Source organism: Myotis daubentonii, chromosome 5 (genome assembly GCF_963259705.1).
Source record: "Myotis daubentonii chromosome 5, mMyoDau2.1, whole genome shotgun sequence".
Lineage (NCBI taxonomy): Eukaryota > Metazoa > Chordata > Mammalia > Chiroptera > Vespertilionidae > Myotis > Myotis daubentonii.
This window is the reverse complement of record NC_081844.1, coordinates 23,011,577-23,034,672: the sequence shown is the minus strand read 5'-3', so window position 1 is coordinate 23,034,672 and position 23,096 is coordinate 23,011,577. Positions and strand designations below refer to the sequence as shown.

General features: G+C 61.6%; 1 protein-coding gene across 5 annotated transcripts in view; it reads right to left on the bottom strand.

Moving 5' to 3' along the window:
- NFIX (nuclear factor I X) overlaps positions 1 to 23,096 on the bottom strand; it is a 95,358-nt gene that overhangs the window by 8,771 nt on the left and 63,491 nt on the right. For 3 of the 5 annotated variants that reach the window (XM_059696547.1, XM_059696548.1, XM_059696546.1), the window contains exons 3-10: positions 15,062 to 15,124; positions 14,678 to 14,752; positions 14,269 to 14,389; positions 13,048 to 13,184; positions 10,306 to 10,428; positions 8,159 to 8,334; positions 2,540 to 2,687; positions 349 to 440 (exon numbers count right to left, since the gene is read on the bottom strand). In XM_059696547.1, the coding sequence (XP_059552530.1) occupies positions 349 to 440; positions 2,540 to 2,687; positions 8,159 to 8,334; positions 10,306 to 10,428; positions 13,048 to 13,184; positions 14,269 to 14,389; positions 14,678 to 14,752; positions 15,062 to 15,124 (935 nt within the window). The remainder of the gene's footprint in view (positions 1 to 348; positions 441 to 2,539; positions 2,688 to 8,158; positions 8,335 to 10,305; positions 10,429 to 13,047; positions 13,185 to 14,268; positions 14,390 to 14,677; positions 14,753 to 15,061; positions 15,125 to 23,096) is intronic. The other 2 variants (XM_059696551.1, XM_059696550.1) reach the window with 2 other exon arrangements.

The following is a 23,096-nucleotide window of genomic DNA, read 5'->3' as shown; positions in this document are numbered from 1 at the left end:
AGGAGGAGATCAACGAGACAGATGCTGTCCCACCCTGCCTGGGCCTCGCTTCCGTCTTTGCTTCTCTCAGGCCTGGCCCGGAGTGCCTCCAGCCTTGGGTCCTTGGCCCCTTCCCCAGGGCCGTGGTTGTCAGAACTAATTATCCAATTAGCTGGTTAGCCAGGGGGCCTGGGAGCTGCCTGGGGAGGCAGGTTCAGCTGGGCGTGCAAAAGCCTGGATCCTGCAGACCGGCCCCAAGCCCTTCTCCCAGACGAACTCCAAGACCCTGGCCTCTTCCCTGACACCACGATGCCCCCCGTGCCTGCACCCCCTGCCCCCCCCCGCCCATGCTCGCCTCCACACTCCTACCTGAGACTGCTGTGGGATGTTCAGAAAGTTGCCGTCCCGGGGTCCGATGCTGACAAACCGGTTGGCAGAGGAGGCGCCTGTCGCTGCGAATGCTGTGGGAGCAGGAGAGAGAGGACAGCGCCCCGTGAGGCCGGGGGCCCACCTGGCACTGCCCTTGTGGGGCTGCTGAGAGGGAGGCGCTGGGTTAGACCACGCTGTCCAGCTTTAGGCTGGCGGTGGGAAGGACCGGCCAGAGGGGCCCCTTCGTCCTCTTACCAGGAACACACACCACCCCCACCCCCAGCCTCTGCCGGGGCCAGGCGTCCTCTTTCCTGGCCAGGGGTTGGGAGGGGCCCTGGAGACTTCAGCTGAGATCCCACAGACCCAGTTCTCCCCCCTCCCCCGCGCTCCCCCCCCCCGCGTTCCCCCCCCTCTCCCCGCCGCACCCAACCAGGCACTGAGCTGGGCCGGGAGAGCCCTCCTCTCCAAGCACTGAAGGGGGTGACCTTGCTTTCCCACTGGTCCTCTCAGGTCTGAAGAGAAGGGAGGCGGAAGGGTGGGACTCTGGTGGACTGGTCCCACCCTGCCTGGGGAAGGCTGTTCTCAGGCCACCTCTCCAGCAGGGCGGCTGTTGGGTGCTACACCTCTTACTACCCTGGACAGTCCCAAGGACTGGGCCGATGGTCCAGGGAACCGGAAGGGGCCCAAGGGAGGGCTGGGCCAGACGGGACGGGCTTGGAGAGGGACGTAGGAGGTGGCTGCCGGCAAGGGCCCAGGAGTGACAAACCTTCCTCTGATGGGTGAGCCAGGTGCTATGGCCCTGGGTTTCCCCAGGGTCTGAAACAGGCCAAGGCACAAGAGGAAGAGGAGGCTGGAGGCCCTGGCGGAGCCCCCGGGCTTGGGTGCCCAGGGCAACTGTTCTGGGGTCTGAGGGGCAAACGAGCCCAACACCCTTGAGCTTTTCTCAGGAGGAGCTCGGCAAGCTCCTAGGGGAGGGAAGGGGCCCTGCAACCCCAGGAAGGAGGAGACCCCCACAGGGGATTATGAGGGTCACAGGCTGCCTGGGAGCCCCCCACCCCCTGCCCTGTACCACATACAGCCCAGGGACCCCATGCTCACCAGCTTCTGTCCAGAAGTGCCACCCGGTAGCCTGGTCCCCTCTCCCACCCTGCCCACCTCCAATGACCATGACCATGACTTGATGTCTTATGGCGGATGCAGATGGGAAGATGGCATGAAGAGGATGGAGAGGGGGAAAGAACTCAAACCATGAGAGAGAAGGTGAGACAGAGAGCGCAAGACGGAGAAAAGTAGTGAGATGGGCCACCCCTCCCACCCGGAAGTCCTGGCCTGCGGCCTGCCAGCCCCCAGAGCGCCCAAAGCGCTGCCCACACCCCGCCCGCCCTGCCCGAAGACGGCACACCGCCCACCCGCCGCCTCTTCTGTCCCTCACGTCGGGTCTACCTCGGGCCTCCCAACTCAGATTTTTCTCTTCCCCTGGACAAAAGTTGTCATTGGTTTAAAAAAAAGAGAGAGAGAAAGAGAAAGAGATGAAGTAAGCCAAGGTCCAGAGCCCTCCCTCGTCGGAATATCCAACCTGGGGAGGAACTGAGGGAGGGGAGAAGGAAGGGGAGGGAGGGAAAAAAGAGGAACAACGAGAAACCAAATGTGAGACTGAAGGGAGGGGTCAGGGCGGGCCTGCTGCACCTTCTAGAGGCCTGAATGGAGGGGAGGGGGCGAGGCAAAAAGGGAATGGTGGTGGCGTCGCCTTGTGGTCACATTAAATTTTCTTGGTGTGGGGGGGCACGACAAAACAACAAAAAAATCAAAAAACAACAAAAAAACGAAAAACAAAAAAATACAGCAATCAGGCATGAAGATGGCATGGCTGCGCCTCCCGGTCCCTTCCCACCCCGGCCAGCACCCCGGCCTGCGCCCCACTGTGCTCCCCCTCCCGCCCCCCAGGGGCCTGGGCCAGGGGCCAGGGCCGGGAGCAGCGGGCAGGGGGCCTAGTGGTGTGCTGGCTGGTGCGCCTGAGGCCGGGGTGGCCGTGGTGGGGGGCTCAGGTTTGCTCTCATCCGAGCGGGAGGCTCCGTGGCCGTCTAGGCCGGGGGAGACTGGATGATGGGCAGGGCGTGGGGGCTTGTCTGTTTGCAGTGGAGGCTGTCTGGACGGGCTGGGGCGTGTGGTTTCCGTTTCATCGTCCACTTACAAGGTGATGGAGGAGTCAAGGCGGCGCCGTCTGGGGCAGTGCTGGTGGATTTGGAATCAGGCATAGGAAGGGGCACAGGTCTGGCCACTGGAGGCGGCGGCGGTAGCAAAAATGACCCCGGGACTTTGCCCTGGCCGCTACCGTTGGGCTGCGAACAACATAAATAGAGTGACGCATGAAGGCACATCACACACAGACACACGCTCCCCTGCGCGGCCACGCCAGCTCGCTCCTGAGAGCGGGCGCTCCCGGCGGACGGTGCGGAGCAGGGTCCTCTCCTCCGGGCACAGGGTGGGTGAGGGCGGGAGGCCTCGGTTTGGTCTCTCATCAGGTATTTCTCTCTCTCTGTTTTTTGTTGTTTTTTTTAATCTTTCATGGTCCTCTTCTGAAGTTGTGGGAGGAGGAAGGGGGTGTCCGACGGGTGGTTTGTTATTTCTCAGGGAATGTGTTTTCGGTACCAAAAACGTGCCGCCTACCCACAGACCAGCTGCACCTAGACTCTCACTCCTGAAGACCTTCTCCTCTGACAGGAAAGATGCACCAGCTTTCCTCCTCCCTGTGTCCCCCCAACACACACACGAGCCCCCCCTCTGTGGGGGCAAACAGTTACCCCGGGGTGGGTCTGGTTGACCCAGGGAGGACTGCCATCCTCCACCCCACATCATGGCCTGCGGGATGCTGGGCACTGGGGGGCTTGCCTTCGGCTCCAGCAGCCCGAGGACGGTGGGGAGCTGGTCCTTTTGCTATGGAAGAGCCCGGGAGGAAATCCATTGCTGCCATTCATTCCTTAGCGGACATCCTTGTACAAGGCTCTCAGACACCAGGGTGCCAGGTCACTAGATCCGTCCCTTGTCTTTCGTTCCCTCCTGTACCTCAAACTCCTGTGCGTGGCCTCGCGTGCGTCAGCCTCAGAGCTCCCAAGGACCTTGGCGCCACAGGCGAGGCAAAGGTCCCTGGAGAGACCTCCCTGAGCTGGGGGCACGTACCTCCCCCTGCTCTGGGCAGTGTCCCCGAGGACCACCAGCAGCCGGAGCTCAGGGGAGCTGGGCCAGAACTCTTCATCCTAAACTGGCCTCTCTCTCACGGGGCAACGCTCTGCCCTCCCAGCCAGCCAGGTGTGAGACCTTGGGAAGTTTCCCTGCTCCTCCTCCAGCTGGCAGGCCACCCCTGCGGCGCTCACCCCATGGATGTCTGCCCACCTTTCTGTCATCACTGGTTGCGCCTGGACAACGACAATGAGACTTGCAAGGGGTCTCCCCTACGCCGCTGTGCTCACCAGCTCAGTGCCCTGGGTGCCTAGCTCTGTGCCAGGCATTTTACTCGTCTTGTGTTCCGTCTGCCACGGAACCTTCTGGCAGCAGTGCTCGCTCGGGGGTAGTTCTGCTCCCCAGGGGGCACCGGCCGTGTCTGTAGACATCTCGGTTAGCACAACTTCCGGGGGCTGCTGTGAGCCGCTGGTGGGTGGGGGCAGGGAGTGCTGCTCAGCACCCTATAATGCCCAGGGTGCCCCCCCAGGACGAGGGCTCATCGGTCCAAAGGTTCCCAGTGCTGCAGGTGGGAAACCCTGCTGCAAGGGAAGCTCCGCCCTCCCTCCCCCTTTCGCAGCTGGGGAAACAAGGCTCTGTGCAGCGACGTGGTTGATGCAGTCGCTGGGCTGTGACTGGTGAGGCCTGAAGTTCACAGCCGTGTCTGTCTGACTCCATGGGTCCTATGGGTTTTCGCCAGCAGGTGCAACAACCCTCCTCCTAAATCCCAAGGTGCCCAGACTCTTCCTGTCTCCGGAAACCTTCCACGGCTCTGACTGCATCTGACATAAAGGAGGGTCTCCCCAGTTGGGATTCAAGGACCCCATGGTGGAGACCCTCCCAGCACTGGTGCCCTTATAGCCCCTCCTCTCAGGTACATCCCATTGCAAACCGACTGGGGCTTCCAGACGCAGCCTCACAGTTGGGCTGCGCACCTGCTCACTGCAGGGCCCTCTGTCTGCAGTGCCTTTTCCTGCACTTCCCAGGCCTGCTCACAAAACACCGTCTCCCACGTGGGGACCAGCCAGATTCCCTGAACCACCATCCACCTCTCTCTGCCCTGTGGCTCCAGGATGCTCTTGACCCCCCCCCCCCGGGACCTTTAAAGCAGACTGCCTGCCACCCAGGCTCCCCAGCGAGTCACAGGCCACCTCTGTGTGGCTCAAGCCTGCAGCACTCAAGTCCCAGTGACTGAGTTGAATCAACAGTCCCCTCCCCCCCCCCCCCCCGCCCGCTGCACATTAAAACCACAGAGGCCCACGCTGACTCGTGCAGGCCACGCTCCTCTGAACTCTGGCCGTTCTGCCCACCATCCTTCACCTCTAGTGACCAGCGTAGGTCTGACATCGTCCCTCCAAGAGGTCCCTCCTGGACTTGGTTGTTCTTGCCCACTCAGAGGCCCTGACAAAAGCAAGCAGTGGCTGCTGGTCCTGGGCTGGAGACCCTCGGTGTCAAGTGTCCTTTCAGAAACGGTCCCTCCAGTTCCAGACACGGGCCAGAGGGCTCTCCAGCTCTGCAGGGTTGATGCTGAGACACGAGCAGCAACTGCCTTCCCTCCTTCCCACGGCCTATCTGGTTCCTATCTTGCTTTTCCACCAGGGCAGGAAACTCCACAGATCACAGCCTCTCTCCTCTTCTCCAGGCGCCATCCTGAGCCTGGGCCCCTGGGAAGCTGGGACATGGGGGCTTCCGCGGCAGCACTTGCTCCCGGGGCAGCCTCTACCTCCTTCTCCAAGCACCCGAGGGGGTCCCCAGAGCCAGTAGATACCCAGGAGGATCTAAAACACGAATCCCACCCAATAAAGCTAATCCCAGCTTGATATGGCTGAACATCAACACCTGCTGATTTACAACATTTGGTCTCTAGAAGCAACTTCCAACCAGGCTAGGATGTCCCTGCTCTGGTTGGGTTATAGGTGGACGTTTGTAAAATCTCAAGGTCTTGTGACTTGCAGCAGCATCTTACGACCTCACGAGTTAAGAGCTATAAGTGCAACCCGGCCGGCGTGGCTCAGTGGTCGAGAGTGAACCTATACACCAGGGGGTCACGGTTCCATTCTCAGTGGAGGCACATGCCCGGGTGGCAGGCTCGATCCCCAGTGTGGGGCGGGGGGGAGGCAGCCAATTAGTGAGTCTCTCTCATCACTGATGTTTCTCTCTCTCTCCCCATCTCCCTTCCTCTCTAAAATCAATATATATACATTTTAAAAGAGCTAGAAGTGCATGCTAGTGACAGATGAAGAGGAGGGCTTGCCTGGCTGCTCCAGCATTGCTGGTGGAGGCTGAGCCAGAGCCAGGCCTCCTGCCCCTCACGGAGCCCTGGGACCTCTCCCTTGCACTGGTGGTCTCTTCTCTCTGCCAGAAAAACAGCTAACAAGGCACCTTCTTTCTGTTCTTTGCATCTACCCTGAGCGGTGTCTCCGTTTGGCCTTGGCCTTGACTGATGTGGTTCTTCTCAGTCGGCCTCACACTGGGGTCTGAGGCTAAGCCATAGGGGGCACTGGGCATGCCTTCTGCAGACCATCTGTAAAATCTCTGTATGCACACACACATTTTTCTGTAAAGATGACCTGCAACTTTAAGCTCTCACGAGAATTAGGCATTTACTCCTCTGGGCTCTGGATCACTGGTTCTCAAAGTGGTCCTCTGACCAGAAGCAGCAGCAGCTGAGAACTGGGAGAGAAACACAGGTTCTCAGGCCCACCCAGACCGGCTGAATCGGGATCAGGTGAGACCCAGCCACCTGCGTGCCCGCCAGGCCTCCGGGTGACGGGTGACGCCCTGCGTGCTGGCTTCTCCTCTGGAGGTGGCCAAGGGGCAGGTGCCGCCTGTGTGGCCACCGCCTGCCGCGAAGTCAGCTGCAGAGCCTGGGCCCCTGGTGCTCTCCTCCCCCACAGCATGGTGCCATCTCTGGCCTCCTCTCAGAGGCTGGGCCACCTGGAGCAGGCTCACTGCAGACGCCCCCCCTCCTCTCTTGGGCACCACAGGCCACAAGAAGAAACCCAGAGAGGCTGATGCCCAGCCGAGCCAGCCTCCCTGACTAACCAGGGTAGCTGTTCACCCCCGTCTGTAGCTGTTTGTCCATCGTCTATTTGGAGAAAGCACCTGCCCTGAGAAGAGAACCTTCTAGGCCAAATGAGACCTTAATCTTGAACAGTCAAGTCAAGGGAGAGGGTCAGGACTCAGCCGTCAGGATGCCCGGGGGAGGGACCAGCTCTCCGGGCTAAACTGGTCGCCCAGGTTGGTCTCACTGAGTCCCAGCCCCGGCTGTCTCTGTAGGTGAGAAGGCAGGCAAGGCAGGTGGAGGGAACACTCCACACCCCAGAAGTCCCAAAGGGCCTGGTACAGGGGCTGGCAGTTCCCAAGGACTCTGCCGGCATCTCTGGAGAAAGTGCAGTAGCTGTCAGGGGTCACGTTCACTTTGCCCTGAGTGCCCCTGAAGCGAGCAGAGCTTGTCCAGAGAGGTGGGCAAGCCTCTGAGTGTGCTAAGGAGCTGCAGAGCCAGGAAGAGAAACCCGTAAAGGGCCCAGGGGGAAAGGAGCTGGAAAGCAGAAGGAGAGAGAGCAGGAGGGAGGGAAGACGGAGTGAGGAGCCCCCCATCAATAATGCCCCCGCACTTAGCAGACGTCCACCTGTGTGGGGCACCTGAAGGGCCGCCCCTGCTCTCCCTGGGTGTGGTCTGGCATGAGTCTGGCCCTTTGAATGGCCTCCCCACCTAACCTCTCACAGGGGGCTCCAGGCTGGACCGGCTGGGGGACAGGAGCTGGGCCTTCTTGCCATGCAGCATGCTGCTGGGGCGCCAGCACCTTTCCAAAGGTCGAGAGACCACTGTGCCCCAACCCAGCGTGGTCTCCCGGGGACGCGGTGAGGACCACTGTCCCCCTGCAGGGCTGTCTCTGGACCGCCACTGTTTGGAATAATTCCTTTCCTGAGTGACCCCGAATTTCTGCTGGTCAGTGACCTGGGTCCTAGGCTCACTGACGGAGAACAGCAGTGCCCCCCAGCCCCCACAGAGCTCCACGGGAAGCCAGTGTCTCCCAGGCTGAGGAGCAGGGCTGCACACAGACCTAGAAGCAACCTGGAAACCGCCTGTTCAAAGTCCTGCCAACCGGAGTCTCCATGACAGCCCCCGTGGCCAAGGACGCTGCCCAGCACCCCACGATGCCCAGCACAGCCTCACACCACAGGATGATGAGCAACCCCAAATGCCAACAGTGCCACCGGGGGGAGATTTTGGTCTAGAAAATCCTTGCAGCCCCGAGGCTTGAGAGGGGTGTTAGGAGGTGAGGGGCCTGGTCTGGGTGGCACAGCTCACAGGTGCCCTCGTGGGGGAACAGACTGAAGAGAGGGCCGGGAGCCCGAGCAAGGTGTGGGCCCTGCTGCTGCCCCCGCCTTTCTGGACGGTGACAGAGAGGCTCCGGCACGATACACAAACCCCTACCGCAGACCAGAAAACTAAGGTGCCCGCGCTCCTGGCTCCCTGCTGCTCCCGTCCCGGGTGGGCTCGGCTCTCGGGCCCTCTCCCTGTGATCCTGACACAGACGGACAGACGCAGAGATGAGCTGTGGTGGGGCTCTCGGGCCTCTGGACTCACCTGTCCGGTGGCCTGGCCCGAGCCATCTGAGCACACAAACTGCACAAACTCCTTCAGCGAGTCCTGCCCGTGGTGGTGGTGGTAGCGGATGGTCGGGTGCGTGAAGTACGGGCTCGACTGCTGGATGATGGATGTGGAGGGGAAGTGCAACGCTGACGCTGTGGCCCGAGGGCTCCCTGCATGCACGTGGGCGGGAAGAAAAGGGCATCAGGGTGGAGAAGATGAGGGAGACGCCCTGAGGAAAAGGGAGAGTGGGCGGGAGCAGGGCCGGGACCAGGGTAAGGAGAGTGAGGGTCCGGCCTCTGGCGTGGACGTTGAGACAGCACAAAAAAGCCCTCAGTAATCAAGGTAAGTAACATTTTAATGCGTATTTTAAAAAATCCAATTGGCAAACGGGGGCTTGCACACCCATCAGCTGCTTGTCTTGACAAATAAAGTTTGATTGGGACCAGGGCCAGCGTTAACGTGAGGCAAACGAGGCAGGGCCATGCAAGGATAGCATCAGATCCATCTTTTGTTTAAAATGTTTATATTTGCTCTTTGGTTTTTTTGCGATAGTTTTATTTTTTAAGAATATTGCATTAGCTCTAGCTGGTTTGGCTCAGTGGATAGAGATTTGGCCTGCGGACTGAAGGGTCCCAGGTTCGATTCCAATCGAGGCACATGCCGGGTTTGTGGGCTTAACCCCCAGTGTGGGGCATGCAAGAGGCAGCTGATCAATGATTCTCTCTCGTCACTGATGTTCCTATCTCTCTCTCCCTCCACCTTCCTCTCTGAAATCAATAAAAATATATTTTAAAAAAGAACGTTGCATTAAAACATCACTTATCCTGACGACTGAATTTTGGGCGCCCCCTTAGAGTTTGCACCCAAGGCGAGGTCCAGGGCTAGGATGGGAGCCTGGATGAGGGAGGAGACAGACACGACCCCCGCACCTTGCAGGACGCAACGTGCACATACATCTGCGTGTGAGCAGGTGTGCACCTGGCCGCTGCTGCCTAGGCCACGTTCTTGTGTGCTCAGCCCCATCACCCTTGCACATGCGTCCTCGCACACACAACTCCCTTCCCGGCCCAGGCCCCAGCTCTCCCCCAGCCGGTCCTCTCCCTCCCGTCTGTTTCCAATCAGCTTGCTCTTGCTCTTGGTTTCATTAGGGGGCTGAGGAAACTTGGCTTCTCTCTGGAGTTCATAAAAGCTGAGCGGAGCTGGGCTCCCTGCCCCCACGCTGAGGCCACCACGCCCTGCCCCAGCGCAGGCTGCCTCTGGGCTCCCAGCCAGGAGGCCCCGAGGAGGAAGCCGGGAGGGTAAACCTTGCCATTCTCTGTGTCCTATAGAAGGGCCCAGGAGACGGTGGGCGGACACAGGGTTGTGTCCGGAAAAAGTTCAAGCCTCTTTCTGCCAGATGGGTGCCGAGGTGGGGGTAGAAACAAGAGCGGGAAGAAGCAACTGAGGGGGTGGTGAGGACTCGGCTCCCACAACTTCCTGCCTGATTCCAACCCCTGGGGAATGTCGCGGTGTCCTCCCTGCCAAACACCTTCTCCCGAGACTGAAGCAAGAGAGCCCCCACGTCAGCAGCCAGTTCCAGTCCTGGGAGAACAGCCCAGGTGCCACGGGTGATCCCTGGGTTCCCGAGTGCCCTTTCAATCTGCGCCCCGTGCCCACCTGGGTTGGTGCGGGGAGACCGGACCTTTGCCCAGGAGCCGGGAGAGCAGCTGAGAGGAGGGCAGAGGGAGAAGCTGAGCTTTCCCAGCCACAGCTGGCGAGAGGAGAGGAGACCCCGGCAGGCCTGAGGGCAAGTCAGGCCTGTGCACACATCCATGCACACACATCCCAGCCATGTGCACACATGCACTCAGTGCATGCACACACACAGGCACCCGGCACACATGGAAGCATGCACACACAAGTGCACACAGGGAGGGAGAAGCAAGTAGGAGAGCACTTGGGAATGAGGTGAGGAGGCTGGGTCTCCAGTCAGTGCTGCCGTGGGAGGAGGGCCCGTCCCCTCGCCCACCCACTGTCAGACCACAGCCCCGTAGAGAGCTAGGGGCCCTCACTCTGATGGACCTGGCCCCTTCACCTGGCCGGCTGCCCCTCGGTGCTCCGCCACCTCCCCGAGAGTCCCCCTCCGGGCCCTCATGTCTCACCTGGTCTGACTCCAGCAAGCACAGGCAGCGGGTGGTGAGTGAAAGCCATGCGCGGGGAGCTGCCCTGAGAGGAGAGGGCACTGCAGAAGTCCAGCTTTCCTGACTTCTTTAGAGAAGCCGGGCCTGGGGGGAGGAATCAGCAACACAGGGCAGGTTTAGCTGGGCCAGGGCGGGAGCAGGGGAAGGCAGGAAGCCAGCAGCTCACTCCTCTCCTCAGCCCCCTCCTGGCTGCCCCTTCCCCCACCATGCTCCCTCCTGCCACCTTTGCCCCATCCGGCTGTTTCTCAGGCCCCGTGTGCAGCCCAGCCAGCACTGGGTGCCTCTGACAGGAGAGGAAAATGAGGCACTTGGGTGTGCTGGGCCGGGGGTCCATCTTGCCTCCTGACAAGCCGATAATGAGCTCAGGGGGCACAGATGAAAAGGTGGGATCCAGGAGCAGGGGACCAGGAAGGGGCCCGGGGTCAGAGCTGGCCAGGCAAGGATTGCCTCGGCCAAGGAACCCAGAGGTTGGACTGCCTTTGGATGGGGCATTTGTTTTGCTGCCAGTGCCAGAGATGGGGTGGCATTTAGCAGGAGACAGGGGCACAGAGGACACCCCTTTAGGACACTCTGTGCCCAGTGAGCACCATATCCAAATGACACTATGACAGAGCACAGCCCGGGGCCAGGTCCTCTGTGGGGAGCTTGATTCTTCTCTGGGCTGGGCCTCAGAGGCTGTGCCCAGGCTGGGAGGGAGGGGTAAGGTGGAGCTGGAGCAGATCTCCAGAGCTGCCATCTTTGATGCACAAATCAAGTCAGTTTGGGTGGGGGGTAGGGGGCTGCAGAACAGAGAAATAAGAGCCACTTTAACCACAGAGGGAAGAGGCGGGGGAAGGGCGAACTCCCAGCCGCCAGAAGAGGTGTTATCTGGCAGCAGCTGTGTGCCACCTGATAGCTGGCACAGTGAGGGGGGGAGCGCCCCCACCAGCTGTGCACAGCTGTCCCCTAGGCCACACAGTGCCTCCCCAGCTGTTCCCCGTCCTGCAGCTGGGCTGCTTAATTGGCGATTTGTCTCAGCACAGGGAAACAACACAGGAAGCGGGTGAGGAGGAAAAGAGGGGAAAGCGAGGAAGCTGGGGTGTGCCGCAGGACGATGTTGAGAGCCGTGTGTGGCGGGACTGCAGGAAGCAGAAATGGCGGGCTCTGCAGCAGACAGCCAACAAAGAAGAGAGCAGGGCCTGGGGAGGAGGGCTCCTGGGAACCAGGTGTAGGCCGAGGGGCCCGGGGCCACCAGCCGTGGTGGATGTGCCCTTAAGGCACCTGACGCCTGTGGGAGCGGCCACTTCACTGAGGCCGGCTGGGGTTTCCTCAGGGCCCTCAACTGCTGCTCTCTACACCTCCTGGGGTTCCCCAGGGAAGCATCTGGACGCTGCTGGCCCACATCCCCCGCCTGCCTCCAGGGAACCCTGGGAAGAGCACCCCAAGTCATGTGGAGCCATGTCCGCAGAGGCGGGGCTCGATAGTGGCCCAGAGCCTGGTCCCTTAGCCCACGGCCCGGCCCGGAGGAGCCCTCCTCCCTCCTCCAGAGCATTCGAGAGCAGAAGCGGATTCTGTGTCTGGGGCAGCGCCCTCCTGTCCTTTGGCCTTTCTTCTCCCTCACCCCAGCCCCTGCCCATCCACCTGGCCCTTCCCAGTAGGGCCACATCTGGAAAACACCAGGAAGAGCACCGCTGGAGCCCAAAGCCCCCCCGCCCCCAGGCCTAGCAGAGCAGAGGTACCCTGCGCACATCCCACACACGCACGGGCAGTACTCCCTGCACCCCCCCCCACACACCTCAAGGACACACACAGCTGACCAGCAGTGTGCCAAGAAGTATCCTGCAGCCCGCTTCCTCATCTACACCTGCCACAGGCGCGCACGCACTCGGGCTCTCCGGGTCTGCCCAGGCCTCCCAGCAAGACTGGAGTGACCGTGGGTGGGTTCACCAGGAAGCGGGTGGCTAGAGGGGGCTGGGAGGCCTGGGGACAGTTCCGCTCACTCTTCAGTAGCCTCTACTTCTTTCTGCAAAGCTGAGCCCTTTAGCCCAGCAGTTCTCAGCTCAGTCAGCTGGGGAAGAGTCTGCCCTCCCCCAACCCTAGGGGACATTCAACGATGTTGGGAGACATTTTTGGCCATCACACCCGGGGTGTGTGTGTGTGTGCGTGCGCGGGCGGGGGGGTGCTACTGGCATCTAGTGGGGGGAGGCAGGGCTGCTGCTCAACACGCTTCAGTGCACAGGATGCCGCAGCTCAGAGAAGGGCCCAGCCCGGTGTCAGCAGTGCCCAGTTTGAGAAGCCGCTTTAACCCTTTGCACGCCAAGGCGTCTAGAGACGCAGGGATGGTTTCTGTTTCGGACGCATGGCAGTTAACTGGTTATACCACCCGAGACTCTAGAACCGGGGCAACCTTTCTACAGAAATGCCAGGAGAAGGAGCCTGAGAAGGCTTTGGAGGGGAAGCCCCAGCCCCACTGCAGGGCACCGGAGGCCTCCGCCTCCCTCCTGCCACGCCCGTGGCTCTCTGCTGCCCACCGAGGCAGCCAAGCTCCTGGCCTCAGCTCCTTTCTTCAGCCGGCACTGCCTTCCTCTGGAAGACGGGGAGGAGAGAAGCCAGGCAGTGCCACTGACAGTGGGGGAACCCGTGGGAGAGTCGCCAGGTAAACGGAGGGAGGAGGCGAGGTTCAGGGCTGCCCTGGCTCGGGGCCAGGCCTCGCGGCGCCCATACCTGCATCCACATCGTTGGGCCACCCGCTGGACTGGCTGCTGCCAGCCGCTGGGGAGCGGCCTGTCCCGGGATAGAAGACATCGTCGACCGGGCTCTCCATCTCGCTGTCATCAATGGACTTGGGGCGCTTGGTGGTGCTGGGGAAGGAGGAGCGGGATCAGGCGGGCCCGGGGTGGCCCAGGTACTGGTACTCGGGCCGAGGAAGCCTGCCCTGACGGCCCTCTGAGCTGGGAGCAGGTGCCCGCTGACAGCAGCACTGCTGGGCACTCATTCGTGTCCACCCCCAGGACAGCCCTAGAGCCCCTTGGCCCCGCCTGCCTGCTCCTCCTCCATCACCTTCTCCGTTCGTCCTTGATACCATCATCCATCGAGTTGCTTAAGTCAAAGGGGTGGGCAACACCCTCAAATGCTTTCTTGGCCCCACAGCCCCCAGGGTCAAGGTGAGACAACTGAGGCACAGGCCAGGGGGTGCCACAACCCCCACCGTCAGGATAGAAACACGAAGATATTATAATGGTTTGATGCAATATTTAAGCAGATCAAAATGAACACCCCAACCCTCACATGAACCAAAACGTCCAGTTGTTTGTTTGTTTTTTAAAGGGACAGGATCCCACCCTGCCCTGCACGACTGGCCCTGACCAGGGCCTACTGTGTCCACCCCCAAACATCTCTCAGCTACACCCGACCCTCTCATGGCACTGCCCCACCTCCAGGACCTGGGCCCTCCTCCAGCCTGGCTGCCGGTCCTGCCTGGCTGCTGGAGGTGCTTTCTTGAGCACACAGCCCCGGCATTTTCTGCTGAAAACGCGTCAGTGCGTTTTTAGTCTAAACACCTTCCTCTGGCCTCCACAGCCCTCCAGGGAGTGGTCCCACCAGCCTGTCCCACTCGGCTGGGACGGAAGCTGCTCTCTCCAGCTGGAGCGTCCACCCCGTGCCCTTACTAGCCCCCGGTAGGTCCATCCCCGAGAGAGAGACCTTCTCGGACCCGCACAGGGAGCGCCTTCCAGGCAGAGCCAGGCCTTGTGTAGGTCTGCGTTCCCAGGGCCAAGTGCCCACAACAGTACAAAGCAGGACGTTCAGGGGAGAGGGCCAGTGCCCTCCACAAGGGGTGACGTTCTGAAGCACCCAGGGCACTGTGGCACAGCTGCCCACCACATCGGAGATGGCCCGGTCGGGGTTGGGGGGGAGGAGGGGGGAGGCCAGGGGTGCGGGGCTTACCTGGTGGAAGGAGGGGAGGTGATGGACCTCCGCCCCAGCGTCACCTGGTTTATGTTGTAGTAATTGGGACTCTCCAGGTCCGCCAGCGAGAAGTTGGGGCCTGATGCTGTGGCGACAGGAGCTGGGAAGAAGCGAGAGATGACGGGTGAGCCTGCAGGTGCAGGAGGCCCGAGGCTGGGCTCGCTGGAGAAGAGCCCTTCGCTGTTGTTTTTCCCTCCAAAGTGGAGATTAGACATGGGCCTCTCTGGACACCTCTGCTCCCCTCAGCCTGGTGCCCAGGAGGCCGGCAATGTCCCAGGAAGCCCTGTTGGCCCCTGGGCCCAGCAAGACCCCATCCATCCGCAGGGGGCCATCTCCTCACCCCATCCCTGCTGGCTGGGCCCTGGCCAGGAAGGAAGGACTCACTTACTCTGTGAAACTCTGACCAGCTCTGTCACGTTCCAGACCCCGGAAGTCACAAAGCAGTCCTGGAAGCTTAAGTGCCCTGAGGAGGGAAAAGAGCCATGAGTGAGTGGGGGCCAGGCCAGGAGGGGCTGCCTGCATTTCCTCACAGCTCTCCCACCTCCCATTGCTCCCTCCCAAGCCCCAGGATGGCCCTCAGGGGCCCTTGGGTCTCCAGGGAAGAGGGGGTGCGCTCTAGGTGAGTCCCCTTCCCTCCCCTCGAGCTGGCAGCCAAAATCCAGCTGAGGGACAGCTGAGTAAAGGGGAGGAACTGGTGGGAGGCACAGGAGGGCCTGGGGGGCAGGGCAGTCAGGGAGGTGTGGGCAGCAGGGCAGGTGGGCAGGGCACTGACCGTTGGGCAGTGGTTTGATGTCCGCATCTCCTTGCTGGTTTGAACTATCTGATTGTCCGGATTCTGCGGGAGACACAAAGGGGAAGATGGGTCAAGACCAAAGTGCCCCACACACGGCTCCCTCGCCAGCCCCGTTTCCAGGGACACCCTCCTGCAGTGGGGATGCCCGGGCACTGCAAGGGGTTTGGCAGCACCCCCGGCCTCCACCCACTAGATGCCAGTAGCACCCCAGTTGTGACAACCAAAAGTGTCCCCAGACACTGCCCCATGTGCCCTGGGGACAAAGTCACCAGTGGGTGAGCAGCATCGGCCGACAGTCAGGGCCGGGAGAGCTCCTCGGAGGGAAGCCAGCGACCATTCTGCACAGCTGGAATGGACCCAAGGGCTCCCCGTCCTCCGCCCGCCTCAAGTGCCCAGAGAAGCGGCCCCTGGCTTCCCGCACTTCATTAATTAGAGCCAGCCCTGTCTGCCTGAGCCACCCCCACCTCACCTTTCTGCTTACAGGCAGTGCCTGGCAACACGGAGGGGGGAGGTCCGCCCTGACGCTGTCGCCCGCTCTGTGCCAGCCTGTCTGGGCTGTCTCATGCCCCAGTGCCACAGCTGCTCAGAGGGAGCCCCGAAACAAGGGCCCATTGTGCAGCGGGAGCTCACAGAGGGCTGGGGGCAGGGTGGAGTGTGTGTGTGAATATTTTGCTGAGCTTGGGAAAGCCCCCCGCCCCGCCCTCCAGGTCCTCAAAGCTTTGTGTGCCAGGGGCACAACAGGGACCTCCAGAATGCCTGCCTGGGCACGACAGCTGGTGAGAGGGTGGCAGAGGGGGGCCAGGGCAGGTTGCGGGGCAGGAGGAAGGCAGGCGCTGGGTAAAGAATCAGCTGCTTGCTGGGGGACAACATGGGGGTGGCACTGGGAAAACCGGGGACAGGTGTTGCCAGGGCTTTGCCCCACTCTTTGGAGCAATCCTGCCTCCGGGTCTCACCCATCACCCCACGGTCAGTCCACTGGCCGGCAATCTGGCCCCCACCAGCCTCACTGCTGAGCTGCTCACACTGGGGAGTGACCAGCGAGGAGGTTCCTGAAGGGCAGCGTGGGCCCCCACCGGGGCTGGCGGCAGCGCAGCAGCTTCTCAGAGCAAAGGCCCGTCCGCGGCTCCGCTCCTGGCCACCTGCCTCAGTGTGGCCAGCGGGAGAGGACAGCTGCCTCAGGACGGCCTCAGGCCCCCTCCCCCCATCCTCTACCTTATTAGATTAAGAACATTTTTTGATTGATTGATTTTAGAGAGAGAGAGATAGGAAGGGGTAGGGAGAGGGAGAAATATCCATTTGTGCCACTATGTATGCACTCATCGGTTGACTTTTGTATGTGCCCTGACCAGGGATGGAACCCGCAACCTGTGCATAGTGGGCGCCGCTCTAACCACTGAGATACCCGGCCAGGGCACCTTGTTAGATTTTTTTTTAAGCCCCAAAAATAATCCTAGCCCTAGCCAGCCGCTGCCTCTCAGGGCCGCCCTTTCCCCAGTTCCTAACGCGGGAGGGGCAGAGCCTCAGACCAGCTTGTGGAGCCCAGCAAGGGCACAGGCTCCAGCGCCCGCTGCCCGGGGGTCCCTGCCACCCACCCCTCCAGACCTGGGTCAGTGGAGGAGACCCTGATGTCCACCCCACGGAGTGGCCTGGTCCCCCCACAGCGGCGGCGCTGGCCTGCCTCCCGCACGCACACACCCAGCTCAGCGACGGGCCCAGAGAGAGCCGGACAAAGAGATGGCGGTGGAGCAGGACGGAGGCAGACACACGCTGCAGGCAGGGAGACAGACAGGAAACCCTTCTACACCCGGACACGGCCCCAAACGCTGCCGCTGTTCTTCCTATTCGCTCCATGTGGAGAGGCGGGCAGGCGGGGAGAGGGGGCGAGGTGCCGCCACGCGCCTCGGGCGGCGCTGCCCGCTGCTGGCAGCCATGTTCGCCTTGGCAGCCATCTTACGGCTGGCGCCCGCGGCCACCACCGGCCTGGCGCTCGGCTCCGTCCTGGACAAAGGCAGACCCTGGAAATCTGGACCCAGGCTCCGAGGCACAGAAGCCAGCCCTGCGGCCAGGGCCCCGTCCTGCTCCAGCGCCACCAGCTGCTTCCTCCCGACCAGGCCGAGGAGGGGACCGGGAGGGCCGAGGCCGGGGCCTGGGGACACGCTGCTCCCCTCAGGGCGGCTGAGGCCCCCACGGGCAGCCCCCAGGCCCAAGGGCTCCTCTAGTTCAGCAAGAGTGGACCCCTGCCTGCCCCACGGGGACAGTGCTCGATGGCAGCCGCCCGTGCCCACCGTCAGCTGGGGAGTGTGCCTTGGACGGAGCCGGGAGGGGCTGGCGGGCACCCGGCCAGCGGCTGCGGGACACAGAAGGGCCGTGGGCTCCTGGGGCCCAGGCACCCGGGGAGGGGAGAGACACCTGCCCCGCCCAGAGGGGGGCCAGCTTTCTCGCCCCAGGGGCGCTGGGGAGCCATGCCCTGAAGGCAGGGTCTGCTCTGGACAGCCCTCGGAGCACACAGCACCCCAGCACCTGACACCCTCCATCCGGGCTCCCCGGGGGAGGGGGTAACCCCAGGCCTCAGGACAGACAGGAGGGAGGCTCCAGGCCCCGCCTCACGGCTGCTGGGCTTTTATCTGGCAGAATGGGGCTTATCGGAACCACCAGCTGAACAAACACACAAATCCACGGTTAGCGAGAGAAAACCCTGTGCCTGAACCCTTTATCTCCTGTTCGCAGGCCCCACGCACTGCCCCCTGCCAGCAGCACCGGAGGAGACCTGACTGCTGCCCTGCGGCTCCTCTCTCCGCTGCCCCCCCCCCCCCCTCGCCGGATCCAGCGCGGGGTGCCTCTCCTCTGGAAGTCCCTGCCAGGCAGGCTGCGTGCCTGAGCGAGCTCCTGCCACTGGGGAGCCCCCTCCAGTGTCTGCTTCTCACGGGGGACAATGGGCCAGCTGGTGGCCTGCGGACCAGTGGAGGGGCAGGACGGTGTTGGCTGGCACAGGGCGGGCAGGTGCCCGGCTCCCTCTTTTATTCTCTCCCACCCAGCCCACGTCCCGGAGGCTGCCACTCTGATTCCTCAGCCGTTCAGGGTCACGTTCCCTGGCCGTCTTTCCAGCCTCCGCCTTCTCTCTGGCCTGGTCACCAGAGCCATGGGAACCCTCAGCACCGACCCCCAGTGCAGGGCCCCCTGCCTGAGGCCGGCACAGAAACCCAGACCCCCTGCCTGAACCTCCCTTCAGAGACCACAGCTGCCGTAAATTCCTGGAGAGACTGGAGATAGGACAGGGCGGCCGTGGGCACTGTTACCTCCCTCGGCTCCGGACAACTCACCATTTTCCTCCTTCCTGCGCTGAGGACCAGAGAGCACCTTCTGTGTCTACGCTTCCTCCCACGATGACCATCCCATGAGGCCTCCTCCAAACCAAGTTCAGCCACTGTGTCTGGGTGGGCAGGCACCAGGGCCCTGACCCGGGGCCAGGTTTGGGGATGGAGAGCCTTTTGGAGCCCACAGCCTGTTCCGGATGTTGCCAGGGGGTCAGACTGGCTTGTGTTGCTCTGCTGACCGTCCTCCATACGCCCTCCTCTTGGGACCTGAGCTACTCGTGCGCTCCACACCTCCCCGCCCAGGCAGAGCCCTCTCCCGCCAGTGGTGCCTGGGGATCTGGCCACCCAGGAGGCTCCCGGGAGGGAGGACTGTGCGGGAGAAGGTGGCCAATCGGGACTGCCTCCGCGTGGGCCCAAGTGGGCTCCCCAGAGCAAGGCTCTGGAACTGGAGGGGCTGTTCCGCATTCACCTGCACACGTCATTGGTCACCACGTGTCGCTGGCTTGTGGATGGGCAGGTGGCCTGGTGCAGCCCAGACACGGTTGGTAGTGTGAGCCCCTCTTCCTCAGGCCCCTCCGTATCCCCTGGAACAGCAGCAATGCCGCCCCCATACTGCCTTCCTACCCCCACCAGCTCTACCCTCTCAGCCCTTGAAGCTCCCTACTTCCTTCGTTCAGCTCTTCGCCTTTCTCTCTGACTCCGCGCCCCCTCGCTGTCCTTCCTTCTCCTTCACTTCCCCTCTGCCCAGCCCTGTTTCCTCTCCCGATCCTGCCTGTTGGCACATGTGTGCGTGTGCATACGTGTGCATGTTTCCAAGAGTTCTGGAGGGGGAAGCTCCAGCTGCCAGGAAGAGCCCCGTGCTGCACATGAACCCCGACTGACAATGTTTTTATATATATTTTCCAGTCACAGGCAGGGAGATATTTATGGCTCCCACTAGGTGAGGGAGGAGTTCCTGCAAGCTGCAGCGAGGAACACTCTGCCTCAGCTCTCACCCGAGACAAACTCTCTGACAAAAGGCACATGTAACTCGCTGGCCGGCCTCCCCCATGCACATCGCGATGCAGGGAGTTTTCAGGGTTGAGAGGGGCACACAGACCGGGCTCAACCACACCCACCCGTGCGTACCCCAGCACATGCAAACACTCAGGGAGATGCCTCCAGCCACTTTCTGCTGTCCCGCAGGGGTGGACTGCGCTGTGCAGCCAGAGCTGTGATCCCACCGTGGCAGCATGCTCTGGGCTAAGCCCCCGGCCAGATAGGAAACCCCTCTGGCTCTGCCCTGAACGCTGGCGTTTGGGGGCCGGGGAGGACAGCCCTCGGGGTCCACCTGTCCTTCCCCTGGCTCTCCCCAGGCCTGAGGTTCAAGAAGCAGGGGGGGAGGTGTGCTCTGTTCTGGGGTGGCCGTCCTCTGAAGGGCCCATACCATCCAGGAGCTGCTTGGCCCACTCCAGCGTGGCACAGCCCCTCCCCCTCCCCTCTGTGATTCCGGAGCGTCCAGAGCACTGGAAACCCAATCTCAAGGGGAGCCAGAGGCCCGGCCTGCAGCAATCAGAGCCGGAGAATATAACTATTGTGCCTCTTGAAACCTAAGTCCCAGAATCTGAGACACCCTGAGGAGGGGAGCAGGGCGGATGGGGGGCTAGGAGGACGGGTCACAGAGGGGTTCTCCCCATCTCAGCAAACAGGAGACTCGGGACCAGGAAGTCCTTGAGAATGAAGGGCAGCCAGAGGGCAGAGGGGGGGTGGGGCTCAACCTGGGCCAGGTCCAGGGGGCTTCTAGGATCTTCCCCTTCTTCCTGCCACTCCTCGCTCCACCCCCACAAGCCAGCTTGCATGGCACAGGCCCCGGAGCCACCGTGAGGTTTCTCCCTCCTCTGTCATCCTTAGACCCCGACATGGTTGGAGACAGGAGCCTGACCTGAGCACAGTCCTCAAGCTGAGGAGGGGGGCTAAGGGCAGGGTAGGGAGGCACGTCCCCCATATCGCCCTCATCCCTCCTTTTCTCATTCCCCCTCCACTCACAGATCCAAAGGGGTTTTGAGCCTTTGGTTTGAGCCACCTGCGGGGAGGAAGAGGGGCCCAGTCCCATCAGGAGCACACAGGTGGTCTGACCTGCTCTGGCTGTCCCTGGGGCCTGGGCTCCAGGAAGGTCCTCAAGGGTAGGACAGGGTGGGGACAGAAGGTCAGGCCACAGGGAGCTGGCAGGACAGGGCCAGCATCTGGATGGGACATTCCAACTCTTGGTCCCTGACACCAATAGCACTTCCTTCTCCACCTCAACCCAGCCCACCTCCCTGGGTGCTGTGCGGTCCCCAGGGCGCGAGGGACTGGGCTCAGGGCTTACCACCCTGCAGTGAAGCTGCGGGAAGGGAGGAGAAGGCAAGTCCGTGGGTCCATCTGGTGCCCAGGAGACCAGCAGAGTGGGCTCAGATGGCTGGACGCGGGCGAGCATCCCTGGGACCTCAGGGTGCTCCCGGGGAGTGAGGGGCTCAGCATGCTCTGTACCTGCCGGGAGACCTTCCTCAGACCTGCCCCAGGGAGAACTAGAGATGGGACTTGGGCACTGAAGCCGGGGCAGCTGGGTACTCAGTGGCTCTCCCCACGGGATGACACAGTGGCCAGCGAAGGAGAGAGGAGGGACACAGCTCCGTGCAGAGCACAGCACCCAGGCGCTGGCTGGCGCCCAGGCCAGTGTTAACAAATGAGAGCAGCCTTCCCACCCGCAGCGGCACTGGGAGATGCAGGTGGATCTGCAGGAGACCCAGGGCCGGCCCCCAGCACCGCAGACATCAGTGCTCCATGGTCGCCGGTGGGGTGAGCGAGCAGCCCCAGGGCCTGGAAGTAACAGCATCTGGATGTTCTAGAGGTGCCCAGAGAGGGACGAGGTGAAGCAGCCGTTACTGAAGGAGGCAAAGGGAGGGGCCCAGAGGGAGATGGAGGAAAGCAGGGGGCCCAGCCCTGGATCCCTCTCCACCTCCGCCCTGAGCTTGTCCTTGTCCTACCCAGGGAGGTGTCCTTGGTCTGGACCCTGTGCCCACTCAAGGAGGGCACAATGGTGCTCTACCACTGAGGAAACCCCACCACAGGGGGGTCTGGCCTCACCCCAGCACAGAGGGGGAAAAGGGGGCACAGCAGCAGCAGGGTGAGGGGAAATGGAGGTGAGCAACCAGCAACAGTGGCAAGGGGTTCCCCTTGAGCTCACATTGTGAACTCAACCTACCGGCCCAGTGAACTTGGCCAGGTTCTGAACTGTTCCTCATCTGTGAAATAGAGAGACCACGCGCCCACTAGGGTTCCTGGGCGATGCATAAATGAGAAAACAGGTAAAAGGTGCTTAGCCCAGGGCCTGGCTCATAGTAATGGTGGTCCTTCCGCCTGGGCCACCATTTCCCTTCACACCTCCATTGGCTGAAATGCTACTGCTCCCCGGGGCTCAGCTCAAATGCTGACCCTCAGCTCCCGCGCCCCAACACAAACACACAGAGCTCATACTCTTCATGACACATTAAGCTCACCCTAGAGCAGTGATGGCGAACCTGTGACACTCATTTTTTTGGTTGATTTTTCTTTGTTAAATGGCATTTAAATATATAAAATAAATATCAAAAATATAAATCTTTGTTTTACTATGGTTGCAAATATCAAAAAATTTCTATATGTGACACGGCACCAGAGTTAAGTTATGCTGACACGCCGAGCTCAAAAGGTTCGCCATCACTGCCCCAGAGTATAGTTCTTAGAGTCTCACACCAGAGACCATGGCCAGTGAGCTAAGGGGCTCCCGTGGGGCCTGGCCCATTACCATCAGCCAAGAGGGGCAGAGAGGTTGCTCTGCAAGTAAAAGGCAGAGCTGGACACCGTCTACAGACGAGTCCCTCCACCCCAGCAGCAGCTGCAGTAAATGGTTTCAGAATGGTCACCATATTGAAAAGGGGGGACGAGAGGCCGGGGACGAGAAGGCCAGAAGATGGACCAGGCCAATAGGGAAGGGGAGAAATTGCTTGTGCCTCTGGATTCTGAAGGTGTTAGGGCCAAGGCCCTGCTCTTCCTAGCCCAGCCCTGAGGCTACAAAGAGCTGAGGACCATGAGCACAGGCGCTGCCCCACCGATGGCCGGGCATCTCTCCTGGCAGCGCCTGCTGGTGCCACGACTCAGCTGGCAGTTGGAGCCAGCATTCCCAGGAGGGCCTGGGGCCAGAAGTCATGTGATGGCGGGTCCAGAAAAGTGGCTCCAAGCCCCTCGAAGCTTGTCCCCTCCCCAATCTGATGGATAGAGAATGACATTGGAGAATGCCCCCCTACACCCCACATGCCAAGCAAAGATGGGAGCCCTGAGGAACAGGTGCCCACATCCAGCCTAGGGGCCTGCAGAGCTGCTCCCCCATCGCCACCCCCACTCATTCTATTTTTGGTGCTGCCCTTGCTGGCCCTTTGAGCTGCCCAGGCCAGGCCAGGCTAGACAACCACCCCCACCCCCAGCTGATCTTAGGACTATTAATAGTGTCCTTACCTCCCAGGACCAGGCATTACTCCCCATCCCCTAAATACACTTGCCCTTGGTCTAATTATTTGTAAAGGAGCAGCGGCCTCACACGCTAATGCCAACCCCGGATGAGAAAGGGGAGGCGGACGTTCTGGAGACCACTTGAGTGACAGACAAGTCTGGGATGGGCAGGAGTTTGGGGAAAGGAGAGAAGG